This window comes from Arvicola amphibius, chromosome 6 (genome assembly GCF_903992535.2).
Source record: "Arvicola amphibius chromosome 6, mArvAmp1.2, whole genome shotgun sequence".
Classification (NCBI taxonomy): Eukaryota; Metazoa; Chordata; class Mammalia; order Rodentia; family Cricetidae; genus Arvicola; species Arvicola amphibius.
Genome location: NC_052052.2, coordinates 41010207 through 41028050, shown reverse-complemented (window position 1 = coordinate 41028050; position 17844 = coordinate 41010207). Strand labels below are relative to the sequence as shown.

At 50.1% G+C, this 17844-nt stretch overlaps 1 protein-coding gene across 2 annotated transcripts in view; it reads left to right on the top strand.

The window, feature by feature from the left end:
- The window catches only part of Ssbp3 (single stranded DNA binding protein 3), a 141218-nt gene that overhangs the window by 98541 nt on the left and 24833 nt on the right, over positions 1-17844 (top strand). For both annotated transcript variants that reach the window (XM_038333533.1, XM_038333532.1), the window contains exon 6: positions 4502-4585. In XM_038333533.1, the coding sequence (XP_038189461.1) occupies positions 4502-4585 (84 nt within the window). The remainder of the gene's footprint in view (positions 1-4501; positions 4586-17844) is intronic.

Genomic DNA, 17844 nt, shown 5'->3' with positions numbered 1-17844 from the left:
AGGCAGGCCACTGGCAAGTTAGGTGCACAGACCCTTCGGAGGGATCTTAATTCTCCTTGACATACAAACACCGTCTCACTCCCTACTTCTTTCTTGGCAAGTGGCACTTTGAAATAGTTGGCAGAGGGGGCCAAGTAGAAGGTCAGCCTCCTTGGGAATGTTCAGAACATACAGGTGACCTCAGTCACAGAATGAATTGTGATTATTGGATGCTTTAATGATCTGTCTGCAGTTTCTCCTCATGAGCCAAAAAGTACACAGCTTTTCTTAGGAGCCGCAGGGGCTGCTGGAAAAGACTGGTGCGTGGGTTTCCTGAACCTGAGACCGGAAGTACAGGGACTAAAATTAGACCTAGTTATTAGTTGTATAACCTTAAGACTCAGTTTCCTTACAGATTAAACCGGAAATGACAGCTTCCTAGAATGCTGGGGCGTAAATGCTGCACTCCTCCCTCTCCTGGTTTTATGGGATCAGAATGAAAAGGTGCTCACTTCTCTGGCTGCTCTTGAGTTAATCCTGGCACCAAGGGGATAGGACTTGGTCAAAGGAGCAGAGGTGTTGGATCTACCTCCCTTGTGCTCAGCGTCCCGACTGTGACTGCTGTGTCACCTCTCACTGGGCTGGCAGAGCCTCAGTGGCCTTGTGTGCCAGGTGCTCATGGTATGGAGGCCTGTCCAAGGCTTATACTGGGTGGTTTGTGGCCAGAGCTAAGCTGTGATTTGAGGACCCTTGGTTGGGGTTCTTCCCACAGTAATCCCCAGGGTACGCCAGGTGGTTGTGAGTAGTGCAGCCATCTTCTTTTGCTCTGTCACCGGCGAGCAGCCTGTTACCAGGCCATCCTCTCTCAGGTAACCAGTTCTGGGACATAGATCAAGGAAACTGTGTAGCTTGAGAGTTCTGTGGCTGGACCTAAAGCTATTCTTTGGTCCTGAGCAGATGTGTTCACTCCCCTCCCTCATGATAGCCTCCTGGAACTTGTTTTTACTCTTAGTTGGTTTTGTGTCTTCATGAGATCAGCGCTTCGTTTTCTGAGCCGCACAATTAGAACTGTGTTCCCCACTAAAATTCACTGTCCTGTGGTCTGTGTGGGAGACTAAGGGTCCACCCCCATTGTATGTCTGCTTCAATCCCCACTGCTCCGGTCTTGGCTTTCTGTGGGATGATGGCATTCTCTCCATCCTTTGGATTCCCATGGTGTATCTTCAGCCTGTTGGTACTGCTAGGTTGCACCAGGCTACCCCAGGACTCTGCACAGACTCTTGGAATGGCTTGCTAGGAACAGCATGGATCTTCAGCTCTCCCCAAGGGGCATTTCTGCCAGGACCACACCTACCTTTGTTGCTTTGATTTCCCCTGGCCACATCCATGATACACCTTCTGCCCCTGCTGGCTTGGCCCTCTGCCACGTGCCTGGCTTGAGTTTCAGTCCAGGATGGCTTTAGTTGGTGGTTTCACAGCGTGGCTGTGCTGGCTGCATGCCAAGGGCCTGAGTGTTGGGCAGGGCAAGGAGGGTGGTATTTGTAGAACAAAGTTACTATTTTTGCATCCTTGTAAAATTGGTCAGGGAGTAGTTGGCTGGCCTAGGAGAGTCCAGGGTTCATCTGGCCACTAATAAAAATAAATCTTTTTCTTTTATGGGGGGCAAGCACTCTACACAGCATGCACATGGAGGTCAGAGGATAGTTTGGGAGTGTTGGGATTGATCTCAGGTCATCAGGCTTTGCCAACCAGCACCTTTATCTGTTGAACCATCTTAAACCCATGAATATTTTACTTTATTCATTTTTTTCCCTGAAACTTCCTGGGCACAGATGTAAGAATCTGTGTATTGTGTGGTGTGTGTGTGTGTGTGTGTGTATGTGTATTTACATGCATGCCTGTGCGTGGCTGCTTGTGCATCTGTGTTTTCTCCTTTGTTCATGTGTTCATGCTAGAATTGGTGCTGGAAATGGGGAGCTAGGGTCTAAAGCCCATATGCCAGGGCTCAGAGACACACAGGTCTCTGGGTGCTCTGTAGTGAGGGAAGGTTGCCACTTGGTTCTGTGTGCTGTGCTGTTTTCTGACCCCCTCTTCCCATTGTATGTATACCAGGATGGGCAGTCCTTAAGAAAAGGAAGGACTTAAGGTGGTGGCACATGCTTTTAATCCCAGCACTTGGAAGGCAGAAACAATCAGATCTCTGTGAGTTCAAGACCAGAGTTCCAGGACAGCCAGAGCTACACAGAGAAACCTCTTGTGGGGGGGGGGGGGGGGAGAAAACAAAGGAAATGATAACCCTTCATGAGAAGGGACCCGAGTCCAGTGTATGAGATCCTCGCTGTTTAGATCTAGCGTCCTTTCTGCTTCAATTCATGTGTGGCTGTTGCATCCTAGGCGGCTGTGCAGTCTAGTATGCTGTAGACCTAGAGAATGTGCCTGCAAGTGTTTGAGCTTGTTGAGAAAACTCAAATGAGATACTCTGTTGAGTGCCTTAATGGAACTCTCAGTGCTCAAAACCATGGGGAGAGGCCAATTCTTAGCAATCCTGAAAGGTCTGGCTCCAAGGTGGTCAGATTTGGGCAGGCCTTTGAATAATAGAGCAATCATTTATTGAACACTTGCTGTATGCCACACCTTGTGCTGGTTCTTGGGCCTAAGTAGGCAGACCCTGTGGTTAAGGTGTGGGAGGATGGGGGTGGGCCAGATGTGGACAGGGTCCCCTGGGTGAGCTCCCCCTTAGTCGCTTAGCATTTTCCTCTTGGCACCAGTTGCTGCTTTTCTGCCCTTTTAAGTCTCCATTCCAGATCCCAGCTGAAGCACTTGCAGACTCCTCATTTATCCGCGGAGTAGGCTTTACATGAAAAAGTCATCTCCTGGCTTCCTGCCCCTAAGGCTGCATGGTTGTCATGACTGTCTTCCATTGGAGGACTGTGAAATACTGCAAGTTACCACCCACTTAATTAGGACCAATTGCCCTGGCCTCTTACCTACCCCTAATCCCCAGAACCACACACCCCCCATTTCATGAAAGTAAAACAGCAGTGTACTCACAGGTTCAGTCTTTCATTTAAAAGTTTGCCCCCTGCCCCACTGTAACAAATTAAGGAATATGTAACAAGTCAAATGCCCAAATAACAGAGAACTTGATTGTTTCTCTATGAAAGTAGAACTATAGTTGTCAGAGTAAGTCACTTCATAATGTAGTAGTCCAGAATGTTAGTCAAGATACCAAGGAAAGGAAAGAAGCAACTTCTGGGAGGGATAAGAAGTGGCTGCATTTATGAACTAGAAGGTGACTGATGGGGAATGTCAGGCTCTGGGTCTCAGTGGCCTTGGGAGGAAGTGGTCAGGTGTACCTGGATGTTTGGCTTGAGTAGGAAAGACAGGAGTCGAGCTCAGGTAGGTGGCCCAGATCTGTGACTTTCTCAAGGTAGGGCTTTGGCATCTCAGCCTCAGCTCTGCACATGTGAGCACAGAGCCAGGCATGTCTGGTCACACAAACAGGTTGGACACAGATTGTTGGAAGGTGGCCAGGTGGGGCATCCAATGTCTGCCCACCCCAGGGAGACGTTTGTTGAGGCAGATGTACCAGGACAGCAGCATTCAGCAAGCATTGTATAACCCACGCTTATAGTGATGAGGCAAGCAGGCCTGCTTTTCATCCTGCCTGGCTCCTGCATGGTTGAGGGAGCAGCGGGCTGCATTCCCGCCCAGCTCCCACATGGCTAGCTTTACACCCGAAATAACAACACACAAATTGTATTCATTTAAACACTGCCTGGCCCATTGGCTCTAGCCTCTTACCGGCTAACTTTCACATCTTACTTAACCCATTTCTAATAATCTGTGTAGCACCAAGAGGTGGTGGCTTACCGGGAAAGATTCTAGCCTACATCCGTCTCAGGTCGGAGAAGCATGGCAACTGCCTGAGGCATCTGCCTGACTCTGCTTTCTTTCTCCCACAATTCTGTTCTGTCTACTCCGCCTACCTAATTTTCTATCCTATTAAAGGGCCAAGGCAGTTTCTTTATTAACCAATGAAAATAATACATAGACAGATGACCCTCCTCCATCACACACTTTTCTCAGGAGTCATTTAGTACGCCAGTGAAGGGTCAGAGCACACCACATCCTTCTAAGCCTGGGGGCAATTTTCTTACTGGATATTTATTGACTTGCCTATGCAACAAGTTAGCGATTTGGAGAGGATACCACTGTTTGTGAGGTGGTCTCCCTCTTAGAGCAGCTGGTAGAAGGCAAGGTATGGTTCAGACAGTAGACACTGTATTGGGTCTACTGTGTGTACTAAAGGCAGGCAGCCTTCCCCCCCCCCCCCCCATTTTAGAGAAGAGGCAGTGGGGGCCCCAGTCCATGCTTGCCATGGACTACACACCTCTGCAAGACTTTTCATAGGAAGTGGCCTTTGAGGAGGAAGGGTCTGTTTAGGAGCAGGCACCAAAGGCTCTGTGTACGGTTGCATGCTTGCTCTACTGACCCTCCTATTCGTCTCCACAAGTGCAAGCAGCTGCCCCCAAGCCCTGTGCTTGGCAACATTCCCCCCAATGATGGGATGCCCGGAGGCCCCATCCCGCCAGGTTTCTTTCAGGTATGTGCTGGCCTGGGGCCCTATGCTGGGCAGGTGGGAGGAGAAGAGGACAGGGGAAAGCAGCTCGGTTTGCCATGGTTTAAATACAGTTGCTTTGTGCTGGTTGAGACCCCACACAGCAATCTCATCCCTTCTCCAAAAAGCTGCAGAAGGGAAGAAAGAGATGGGAATGTGCCTACCTCCAGGCGGGCTATGGCAGTGCCCTTTTGCTCACTCTGGTGTGGGGGAGGTCAGTGCTTCCAGGCCAGTGTGGAGCTTTCTTTTGACAAAAGGCGTATTCTTTGTCTTCCCCCTTTTAATGAGTAAACCGTCCTTTGTTTCTGTTCTGTTGCCGCTGTCATCGTCACTGTTTACCTTTCCTGTCCAAACTACAAACCTTAGGTGCAACTAGAGAGACAGGGACCCCCCAGCAGGCTCAGCATCCTTTTGCTGGTTAACCACTAATTTTCCCCCCAAGTGTGAACACAGCGGCACCTGGCAGTATTTGTGCCCGCAATCTGCCCACCACAGGCAGGAACGGGTCCCACATGGGATGGGAGCCCCGCCTTCTCTACAACACACTGTTGGTCTTTCTGGTGGGGTGTGGTTATGGGATGTGTGAAGTCACCTACCTGTCTTGTTTTGTCAGGGTAGGGTGTGGCCACCACCCCCTTTTTTATTCTTTCCCTTCCCTTCTGGTACTTGGTCCTCCTCCGCCAAGCCGAGGCTGGGAAGTGGTTCCTGAAGTGCTGGCAGCCTCACCCGAGGGACTGTGAGAAAGAGACTCCTAGTGGAACTCTTGATTGTGACATCGTCCATTCTTTCAAGCCTGTCCTCACTGAGTTGGAGAAGGTCCTGGTTGTTCATGCTTATGAAGGGTTGGGGCTTCCAGACAGGGTTGTGTTGACAGCTCTTAATGGAAAGCCCAGGAATTCAGAGTTAGACCAGAGGGCCCGGTGCACAGTGCATGACGGGAGCATTGGAGTCGTGAGCAAAGACAAGACTGACACCCCGTGGAATCTTTAGGGCTCCTGTTCTTCCTGTATCTTGGCTAGGAGACACTTCCACTTTGCAAGATTGCACATTTTAGTTCATGGTAAACCTGGGAAGATGAAGGCTAGAGCACATACTCACTAAGAAGAAAAATCAGCGAAATTGGCTTACTCTTTAAAGCAAAAGCAGCAGGCTGCTCGTCAGATTGGCATTGAGAAGAGAAAGACACAGGGACGATAGTTCAGGCCTTCAGATGGCCACATGTGTATCTGTGTGCTCCCAGCATGCCACTAGAACTAGGGCCTTGTCCAAGGTATGGAGACAGGATCTGCTTCGTACGTCTTGGGGTAAGACTGCAGACTTGAGGAGAGGCTGAGAGACAGCAAGAGCTTAAAGACCCCCTGGGGGGCCTGATTGACCCAAGAAAGGCCAGAGCTGTACCAGAGAGGAGACACTGATCCAGCCAGCTTCTCTACTTTGTCCTGCTCAGTGGGAGTTTTTCTCTGGTTCATGTGTCTCTGCACAAGGTATCACATATGCCCTGATGCAGGGAAAGCATGGCTTCCCTGCCTGCTAGACAGAACCCTCCTCAGTAATCTCAGGCCACTTGTGTCTCTGTCTGAGTGTTTCTCAGGGGAGTTTTTAGCTCCCAGGTTCCGCTGCAGGCTCTGTAGTGAGAATTGGAGAGTAGCTAACTGTGGGTTTTGTTTTTAAAACAAATTAGGGTACTTTAAAGTTTATTTTATGTGCATGAATATTGTGCCTGCATATCCATATGTAAACCATGTATGTGCCTGATGCCAATAGAGGTCAGAGCAGTGCTAGATCCCCTAGAACTGGAGTTATGGATAGTTATGAACCACTGTGTGAGTACTGAAAATTTAACCTGCAATCTCTGCGAGAGCAACAAGTGCTCTTAACTGCTGAGCCATCTCTCTAGTTCTGCCAATTGTGTTTTTAAAAATAGTCCGTTGACTTCTATTTTGGCCTGAGCCTAGGACAAGGAATGGGTCTGTTGATATGTGGGCAGCTCCCAGCTTCCTGCTTTGCTAGAATCTTCCATGGTTAAGTTCTAATTCCACTCATACTTTGTGGGCCCTTCCCTGTGACGTTTGGGGGTGTGTGGTCAGAAAGCCCAAACTGGTTCCTGCCCTTATTTAGCCACTACCAGCCACTGTTAAACAGAGGTATCTTTAGATTCGTAGCCTTGAGGTCATCTCTTCCCCAGGCAAGGTGCACTGCCAGGGGTTGGCTGGGCCATTCAGGATGGTTCTGGAGCCCTGGCTTCTCTGCTTTCTCACTGACTGTGAGCAGTTTGTGTTTTTTTATTCTCCGGCATCATTCTCCTTCCTTCAGATGAAGGGAGGTAGGGCAGCCCAGGCACTTAGCATGGTGGTTGCTGTCTTTGATGCTGACCACTTGGCCTGGGCCCCTGCAAAGCAAAAGGGCATCTGTTTGTAAAGGAGGAAGTCAACAGCCCATTTCCGGAACAGATCAGCTCTCGACAGGAATATTAGCGATTGATTGCTACCCTTTACTGACTTCAGGCCAGCACCACTCTGATATTGGAAGGGAAATAGAGATGATATCGGGGGTTTTATCTGTTGTCAGCAATTGTACTTCTCTTCTTGGCTAAAGCCTAGGCAGGTGGCTGTGCTGCAAGAGGGCTGTGTCTTGGGAGGCCAGCCCGGGTGGCCAGGCCAGCTTTGTCCTGCCCCTCTCCTGCAGTATTCTCCAAGTCAAAACTACAACACCAGTTTGTCCTAAATTTAGAAACCAGTAGGGGCTCCACAGTGGTAAAGAGGGGACAGCTGACTACCGCCTACGGAGACTCAGAAAATATCATGCAGGACTCCCTCTGTTAGGCCTCCAACCACAATGCAGAAGGCCACTCATGGAGTTAGGAGGTTGGGCCAACAGTGCAGGAGATGCCCTGTTTGCTTTCTCCCCTTTGGGTGTAAGTTTCTGAGATGGGCCGTGCCTATCCAGTCCTCTGGAGTGTTGTGAGACATGTCTGGTCATTTGGTTACTGACCCAGTCACACTTTATGGTTGGAGAGACTGTTGGGGTTCTTGGAGGCCTTGAGTGTAGCCAGGGTAGATGAATTCTCTGTTCTTACTATTAAGAAGAAAAAGCCCAAACTTGGACAGTCACAGTACGTGACAGTGCCAGAGAGGGACACAGACATGTTTGAATCGAATTTATTTGAGGGGTCCATGGTACAGAACAGAAGCCTAGCCAGCTCTGAAGTGCTAGACCTGGAATTCTGACAAGGCACAATCTGACCAAGAGCCAGCTTGGGCATTCAGGACTGGCGCTCTGGAGAAATGCGCTTGCTGAGTGGCCTTGGGCCAGTGCTTCAGTGCTGGCCTCTAGTTTTTCCCATCAGTAGATGGTGCAGGCTGGACTAGATAGTCTTCCAGCTCTGGTCTTCTGCTGTGAACCCAGATGGATTTTAGATAATCAAGCTTTGACTCAGGCTATACATCTGACAAGCAGGTTGGCCTTGACTAGATCCCATAGTTTCTTGGCCCCAAGGGGAAACTGTTCAGTAAGGTTTTCTAGACTCGGAACTGGACAGTTACATGAGAACAGGGGTCATAGAGCTGAGCACTGGGTGCAGACTGTTTGCATTCTTGTTTTGGTTTTAAATTCCAATAATTGTTTTCAGTTGTGTTTTTAAGTATGCAACTTTTGTTTTGCTCGGTGATTTCTGCAGAGGAGGCAAGGATGGGTGGGAGAGGGAAACTCAGAAAAAAGGTGAAGGGGTGCCCCACGCTGTCAGTAAGGTTCATGCTAGAGTCCAACCTCAGGCTTCCTGGCTCCCCATATACCCTCTCCTTCCTCAGGCCACTAAAATCCAAGTGTAGGTGCCTGTCACTTATCTTGGAGAAGAAGGAAGGACTATGCCTATTGTCTTGAAAAAGCCACACATAAATTTAGCCAGTATCCAGATGGGGCTGCCCAGCAAACGAGTTCCCCAGGAGCCCAGTGGCAATGTTCAGTAGGACAGAGGACCAAGGACCAATGAGAGTGTGGTATACATTCTCTATGCTAGTCCAGTCTTGTCGTTCATAGATGTGGGCATGGGAACTGGTACCACGGGAGTCCAGCAAAGATCACAGAGATAAAAAGTTGTGTTCTGTGGATCAGTCCTGGGCTAGCAGAGGGAGCCAACTCCTTATATCCAAAGCTCAGCTGGTGGAGACAGTCAAGTTCCCCCCAATACCCATTCCTCAAGGGAGGCCTCCTTCCTACCTCATTCCTCATTTCCAGCCGTGCCCAATGCCCCACAGGACCTACCTAACCTGTCACCCTGTGTCCTGTCCTAGGACAAGGTCACCAGGAGGAAACACTGAACACCTCCTGGAAAACAGAGAAATAAGCAGATAGAAGGAAGAGATCCCCAACCCCAGCCCTTCCTCCTGCAGACTCAGCTGCGGTCTCCCCGAGAGACACAGCCTCATGAGGGCACTGCTGGTTGCTGATATCCTGCCAAATGGTAGAGACAACCTTGTCTTGTGAGGCTCCAGCTTCAGATACCAAGTCCTTGAGGGAATAGAGAGACGCTAATACAGAGGTTTGTAGAGAAGGCAATTCTACCATCTGCAGATTTTTTTAAAAATCTTTATTTATTACATATACAGTGTTCTGTCTGCACATATGCCTGAAGGTCAGAAAAGGGTGTCAGATCTCATTACAGATGGTTGTGAGCCACCATATGGTTGCTGGGAATTGAACTCAGGACCCCTGGAAGAATAGCCAGTGCTCTTAAACTCTGAGCCATCTCTCCAGCCCCCATCTGCAGATTTTATGGCGAGCAGTGAGCTGCTTGATGGTGGTGGTAGTAAGCAATCAAAGATGCCCGTCGGAGCCTTGCGTAGTGGTGTGTGTTTCTAGGGCGTCAAAGTTCAGTTGACAAGAATGTTCCACTGGTGGCAGTGAACCGGCTTTAGAAAGTCGATGCCTTCCCCTCCAGGAGAAAGGAGAGCAGAGGACACGAGCCATTCCTCCAGCCAGGAAGCTGCTCCCACAGGGCAGGCACCTCTGCCGCACTGATGACCACTTCACATCTAGGGTTGAGGGAAAGGGTTAGACCTCACTTTCCTGACTTCTGAAGCCCACTACTAACCAGGAGTTGCTTTCAGGACTAGGGGCCAGTGGGAAGGATGGTGAACCAGGGAAGACAGGTCATGGGGAAGAACCAAATCCATGGGTGTTAGATGTGGTCCTAGGGTCCAGTAAAGGCTATAAGGAGGGACAGGGTTCTCGCGGTTAGACATGCGGCACAGAAGGAAGGCCAGGGTTAGGCAGTGCTGGGCTGTTTTGATAGCAGGGATTAGGTGTAACAGTAATGCCTCCTTGCCTCTTTAGCACCCCTCCCCAGCCCCCACCCCCGTCCTGATGGTGCCCAGGCCGTCCTAGTGGAGCTGTCTGACCTTCTTAGAGTGGGGTGAAGTGTTCTCCAGTTGAGAGAGGTATCTCCTTCTGTCTTCTGGGATTATATTGACTTAGAAAGCAGGCCCCAGAGCCAACAGCATGGCTGCAGCACAAATGAGGGATGCTGGGGATGGACAGGTCTGGACTAGGAAGATGATCCTGGACAGGGCAGAGGACTGCGACTTCTGTAAGAGCCGCTTGTCTTTCCAGCTGCTGCCCGCCCTCCGCCCCAGCCTCTGCCCAGCCTGTTGTCCATGGATTGAGGCCCACAGGTGCTATGTGAGCTGCTACCCACAAGGGGATAGGAGGCCGCCCCCCACCAAAATTCTTACCAGGTCCTGTCATCTGCTTCCAGACTGACAGAGAGAAGAGGGCAAGGTTATTCCTCCCGAGAAAGCTTACTCTGGGAGCAATTAGCTTTTCACCTCTGGTCACTATGACGGAAGCCAGTGTAGGGCAGAAACCTGAAGTGTGGCGCCCCCCCCCCCCCCCAAGACTTCTGACCTTCTGTTCAGTGACGGAACTTACCACCAATCACCTTTCCTGGTCACCATCACCTCCACAGAGGTCAGGCTGTGCTCACCCGGCGGCCAGCTTGGTGCCTTGTGTCTGCCCAGTGGCAGATGACTGGCACCAGGGCTCCTAGCAACCACGGACAAAAGGTTATTCCTGATGTGCCAGGCTGCCTGAGTGGCTGGCTGGGGCCTGGGCTGGTATGCCTGCCAACGTGCGTGTGTGTGGACAGGTTTGTGTCTGCACACTCCAGCCGCCTGCCCTCCCCCTCAAAAAAAAATGTGCACTCCACATGTAGCGCCGTAACTCTCACTGATGAAATGGAAAGTTGAACATAAATCAATGTCTGCCGCCCCGTTAGCTATGCATCAGCAGTCAGCGCCTGGAAGATTTGCTCGGTAACAAAGCCCCTAGCGGCTCTGCAGGCTGCGACTGCCCCCTAACGAGGAGCCAACCCCACACCGCAGAGCCCTGATGATTTTCTCATACACCAGGCAGCTCTCTCTGTACCCGCCTTCCCAAGTTGGTAGGAGGCCTGGACAGAGCCTGCTACTGTCCTTGCCATGGTGGGCCTTACCTCCCAAGCTGTAAACTCAAGCCAGGCTATAGCACAAGTGCCAATGGGTCTTAATAATAACAGCCTGATCTCTCAGCACTTTCCCTATATCTGACTCTGGGCTTTTATTGCTAAGACCTATTAGAATTTGTGCTTCATCAGGCATTTATGCGCCTAGTGCTGGAAGGACTGGTGTCAACCGCAGCTGAAGACCTGGGGCTAGTTTCTTGTCTCGTTTTGGACCTGTATTTTATACTTGGGTTTCTTTTAGCATTGAGTTTTCTTTTCTGCTTCTGAGAGTGGCTGGCCTATGCTGCCAGCTGCTCAGCTCTATGCTGTTTCCTTTCCCCAACAAGAGTGGCTTGTGGAGGTGTTCTCATTTGTGGGAGCTATCTTGTTTGGTCTCTTTAGCCCCCTGCAGGGATAGACCCTCTGTGCCTAGCCTGCCATCACATCAGCAAATTGTGTGAGATTTTCTCCTTTACAAAAACAGAGGTCAGGTTTGCTTAGTCCTTGTAGCAGAAAGGGCTTGAGGAAGAGAATTTCAGTAGAGCCCTGGCCTAGTGTGCCTCTAGTACACAGACTGACCTCCTGGGTCAATCCTATTACATAGCCTTTCCCGGGAAGATCTACCCCTGGGTCCTGGGACAGGACTCAGAAGCAGCTCAACCATTATCATTGTATAAAGATTCTTTTGAGGACTTGAGACATGGCAGGGCCCACCAAATGAGTTTCAGGTTTGCACCGTTTCTGTCTGAAGACTTTTCCCCAGGCAACCTTTCCGTGCAGACTTCGTCCAGACATGAAGGCCTTGATAGCAGTGAAGCTTCTAGGCCAGGCCCACCGAGCGTCCTAGAGAGTATGCTGTTCCCTCTGGGTCAGGCAAATACAGAGCCCCACCCCTCTTCCCTCTTAAGAAAGGAGTTATTCTGGTAGTTAGGGTTGCTCCAAAGAATTCAGGGAACCTCTCTGAACTTGGGTTGTTTGGGATTGATGATACAGCCACAACTCTTTAGGGACTGTGAAACAATAGTCCCATTTGACCCTTCAGTGAGGCAACTCCCTAATCCCTTGCTGAAATCTGCCCACTTGACTTAATCCCTTGGCTTTGGCCACCCTGACTCCTTGTTCCCGGTCTGGCCAACAGGAGCATGGCGGGGGGGGGGGGGGGGGGGGAAGGCGGGGAAACAGGTTGTGGGTTCAGGAGCCATGCTTCTGTTCCGAGCAGGCTTGTTCATGTGAGCTGAGGGGAGAGCTGCTCTCAGGCCCCAGGGAATGCGTCGCCAGAATCTTGCCTGAGCATCATTTGCGTTTCATTCTCCCTTGCCTATAAAACAGAAAGAGCTCCACCTACTTCATCAGCTCTGAATGGAACCAAAGGGCATGAGAATGGTTGGAAATCTGCAGGATTCTCAGAGACCAGCATTGGACTTCCCATCCATGCAGCACACAGTCACAGTTAATAGCCTTCTGCCTGGCCCTGTTGGGCCACCGGGTGTTCAGGGGCCATCCTGGACTGTCCCCCAGTGTCTCCTAGTTATCCTCCCCACATTGGTAGATCAGCTCTCAGTCCCCAGGGCAAGGACCAGACCTGTTGTTCTTGTGCCTGGTGTCTGTCCGTCTGTCAGTCTGTGAATTTTTCTCCCAGCTGCTGAGTTCTCTCCTACAAGAGAGGCTCTTTGTGCTCAGGAGATCATCATTATTCCAGACTTTGACAGTCTTGCCCTATCCTTGCTCTAAGGTCAAAAAGGACAAACGCGACACGCTGATTTAGTCAAGTTCCTCTTCCTGAAGTTTGTTTTAACTGATCCCAAAAACTTATTCTGCAGTTGTAGGAATAGTCGAAGAGTCTGGAAATTCATGATCTGGTCTGGAAAAGTGGCCTTGTTATCTGAGTCCTGGGTCCAGTAACATCAGAGGAGTAGACACAGAGGAAACTGTATTACAGGCTGGCATGTCCCTGCCACTGGAGACCTATCACGTGGGGTTCCTGAGTGGAGAGTAAGGAAGAAGAAAGGGTTCCTGAAGGATTCTAGGAGGTGGGCAGGGTCATGAGCGTCACATGGGAGCAGCAGCCTGTCGGCAGTTGCTCACTCCTGGCACTGATCTGAGAGCTGTAGACTCTTGATTGTCTTAGCCACGTCAGGATCTTTGGAGGGCACACGGGCCAGGTTCCTGCCACAACCCTGGCTTCTTCATTACCCCAGAGTCACTCCTTATGCTTCTGCCAAAGTCCTCAGGGATCATGGTTGTTGCCCATGTGACAATGGACCAGGCATCTGAAACCTTCATTGAGAAGAATCCCAATTCATCCCAGCTTGTCAGGGAGGAAAAGAAACCACACGGCTACTAAAGGAGCTGTGGGAGTAAAGTACAAATCGTTGGCCTCCAGGTCTATTCTTTGATGTCTGCTGTTTGGTGGGTGGTGGAGGCTGAAATCTGGGTCTTCTGGATTTGTGGCTTCCAGCGCCCCATTCCCCACTTGCAATCGTGAATTGTCTGTTGAGCTGTGCAGTGGTAGCTTGGCAGAGCCGTGTGCACAAGTGAGTCCGCAGGGCTTCAAGTAGACCAGGATTCTCTGGGTAGATGAGGCCGTGCCTTTTTAACATGCACCTCACCTTCACTGTGCTGTTGTGTCTAACAGCAGAGCCCGGGTGCTGGCTGGCAGGGTGGAGGCTGGCTGGCAGGAGCCGGCTGCATAGTAGTTTTCAGAGAAAATGGCAGTTTTTAGGGGGCAGGAAACAGATTGCTCTGGCAAAGCAGGAATATTCTCCCAGTGTCCTGAGGAACCGACACAGTTTACTATCCAAGTCCATCTCTACTTCCTGCATATCCCCACAGCACGCTAACTTCACAGTGGACACACGGCAGAGAAAGGAGGTCTGCCTTCTGGACCCTGCTAGACCCCCTCAGGGAGCCTTGACCTGGTCAGTGCCGTGGCAGATCCCCGCAAGGCCACAGAGTTCACTCACAGTGAGAGAATATAAAGACTTTCCTCCTTCCCTGTGTTGTTGGCAAGTGATGAGAATTAGCACCCTGGACAGCTGTTAGCTCACGGTTTTCCCCATGGCCATAACTCCTGAATCCTGACTTGAGAAAGAAGTAGAGAAACATCTTAGGGGAAAGGAAGGGATGTGTGGTCCGTGGAGGTAATAGTCTAATATTAACTTTCATTTTTGGTTTTTCCAGACAGGGTTTCTCTGTAGCTTTAGAGCCTGTGCTAGAGCTCTCTTTGTAGACCAGGCTGGTCTCAAACTCACAGAGATCCACCCGTCTCTGCCTCCCAAGTGCTAGGATTAAAGGTTTACACCACCGCCGCCCAGCTGATAGTGACTTCCTTATAGTAGCTACTAGCATAGGTTAAAATTCTCCATGCCCAGGCCCAGGTCCCCATCTTTGTGTAAGCACACCTTTTCCTGGACTCCATCCTCAGGGCCCAGCCCAGACTGTCCAGGGCACAGTTATATCCTTGAAGGTTCTGCCTCTGTCATTCTGTCATGATCCCTGCTTGCCTAGATACCTCCTGCACTTGATTTCTGTGTCTGATGCTGCTTTGGTCATAGTTACACTTTGGGCTCTCCGCAGACTTCAGCTTCAGAGGAAAGGGCTTAGCATACCCATGGCACAAAGGGTGGCACCTGGTCATCAGATGGGCTGGCTGCAGCATATTGTGATCCTGCCCATTAGTCTGAATACTGGATGTTTTTCCTCGGTCCCCCCAAAAGGTGGCCAGTTACACAGTTAACAGGCACACAGTGTCCAGCAGGGAGACCCTAAGGTCTCCCCAGATCACCTCTCCTTTTTGCCCCTTCCCAACCCATGCATTGATGACTAAGCCTGATGAACTCAGAGACTTCTCCAGGAACCTCAGTCCTTAGGAAAGGGGCCAAGCAGTCTGAACCTGCCAAAAGAACCAAGGTGCTCGTGTCCCAGACAAGGGAAGCCCACCCAGCACTGTGGCTGGGATGAAGAAATGAGATCATCACCCAGGAGACCTCTGGGGATGGGGGAGGGGTGTGGACGTGGAGGTCAAGGTCAGCTGAGTCAGTCTCCTTCTTCCACCTGGTGGGTTCAGGGATTAAGCTCAGGTCATCAAGCTTGGCAGTGCCTTTACCCACCAGCCCCTGGTGCTGGCTTTTATGCTGTGGTGATGAACTGCAGTTTTTTGGAACCAAAAGTCAAACAAACCAGACTGGTGAATGGTGATGTGGTCAGTGAAGAGAGAATTTGCCGATCCCTGGCTTGCATTCCTTCTGGCTATCTCCCGTGGGATAAATCGTGGCTCTCTGCTAATGCCTTCATGTCACTGGTTTGTCGTCCCCTCCCCCACTTCAAACTCAACTGTGTGGCTGAGACTCTCTGTGGACCCTTGACCCCTCCTGCCTTCACCTCCCAAGGACATGTGCGGCCATGCCTGACTCGTGTTCTCCTTTGTGAATAGCTGGTTTTTCTTTCCTTTGTCTTTTAAGGGAGATGTAAAATCAAAATCAAAAATTAAAATCCTAAGGTGTATATAGTATCGTATTTTTCCTTGCAAATTAATAAAGGCCCCAATTTTCTCTCATCAGCCTTTAGAGCTATCATCTCATTCAGTGAGCTGTAGACCGTTCCTCTGATGGGCTGGCTAGCAAATGTCCAAGACTTTGTGAGCTGTGTTGTGACTTCTCAGCTTTCCCGCTGGAGCACAGAGGCAGCGGTACACAGCTTGCAGATGAATATGGCTATGTCCCAATAAAACTTTATAAAGAACCGGCAGGCCAGACTTCTCTCTGAGCTTACTGTAGTCTGGCCTAGTAACTGTGCCATTGGGGTCTGTGCCCTGACTCACCCCAGCCTCCACCTGAACTATGCAGTGTGGCATAGGGCTGAGTCTAAATATGTGCCTTCATGGCTAGGGCATGGCTGGCCCCTTTCTCTGCCTAAAAACAGTAAGTGCAATTTCCCTTCCCATAGGGGTACCAGCATAGTCACTGTAAGGGCTGGAGTAAGAAGAACTTCTGTTCCTTCGTTGTTTTAGAAGCCTTCATGTATCTGAGCACAGTGGCACATTCCTTTTATTCCAGCACTTGGGAGGCAGAGGCAGGCAGACAGATCTCTGAGTTTGAGGCCATCCTGAACTGCGGAGTGAGTTCCAGGACAGCCAGGGCTACACAGAAAACCCTGTCTCAGACAACAGTAGCAACAAATACCAGAGCATTATCATCTGCTGACTCATGGGCAAGCGTGCCGCATACATGTTGGGATATCTTTTCTCAAGTGTTCTATGTGTCTTAGAGGGCCCATTTGAGAATCGCATACACCGTGAGTCATCTCTCCTATTGCCCAATGCTGTCCTGACTTCTCAGAGAGATGGACTGGGATGAAGGGAGTGATGCCAGCTTTACTTAGTTCAGGTTGAAAATAGTGTGCCTCTGCCGATTCTCCTTGACGTTTCCCCAGAGTGAAAATGCTCAGTGTGCATCCCTTCTCAGTCCTAACTGAGGACATCCCCATCCCTCTGTCCTGTGACCACAGTGCATCGTGCTGTGAGCTCCTCCATTGGGCATCCAGCAATCCCACCTGATGGGTCAGACTCCTAACTCAGATTCCAGAGGGTCCTGCTATGTGAACAGATTCACACTGGGCATACTCATAGATATTCACAGTCCCTCTGCCTTAGAATCTGTACTCCCCAGTATGCTCACCCATTAAACAAACAAAGCCTTTTCCAGGGGACACATTGAAGCCGAGCAAAAAGACAGCTCTCTAAACTGTGCCAGGTTGGTTCATGCAGATTGAAATGAAGAAGTAACACCTCCAGTGAGCACCTATAGGGTTGACTTGCCCTTCTCGATGCCAGCCTTCAGTTCCCGGGGGTGAAGGGTGAAGTTGACGTGCGCAGGTGCAGGATATCTGTGGCTCATGGGCACATCTCTCAGCCTCTTCTGCACACATTTGTGTTCAAGGAACAAAGTTGTCTGAGAAGTGCTTTTGCTGTGTGTATAACCATCCTATTTTATATTACATCGTCTACAGCAGCACGCACCAGTACCACAAGACCTTCGTACTCTACTGCCGATCGATAAAGCCGAGAGTCCACAGAGTTAGGACTGGGGATGTCATGGACTCTACTTTACCCCTTGAAACTACATCTTTAAGTCCCCTTTCCATTTACCTGTTAGGACAGAAGTCAGATTTGGCCCAGATTATATTGACATCATCCTCACAAAGCACTGTCCTAGCCCTTGGGACTGGGTATGAACAAAGAACCTGGATGATGAGCAATCAAGGGCCTGGACCACAAGACCATGGCTCTAACTCTGGTGCTATAGCCTTAACCTTATGCCTGCTCCTTCAAGGCGTGGCAGGTGGTCCTAGGAGAGTGTAGGTGGCATCTAAGAAAGGAACACATAATTAATCTTTAAAAATAAGTATATTTTGAGTTTTATTCAATCATTTATATATAAATATGTAATATATATGATATATAATATCATAGTTCCTCAAGCCCAAAGGTATTAGAGGTACCACCCAGAGCTTTTTGAGGCCCCTTGATCTTGAAGTAGCAGTGTGGTTGCCTCAACCACACAAGCCCCGCCCTAGATATCCTGATGGGGCGAATAGCAATCACTGTTGCCCAAGAGCTCTGTACCCACCACCACCTGACAAGCAGGATATTGACGGAGGCTTGCAGGATGCTGTATGATTTTCTTTAGGCTGTGGACAGTCATGGTGGGATAGCCTGACCCAGGCCAGAACAGCCAGCCAAACGGCTATTTTCCCTGCCAGAGACAGGAAT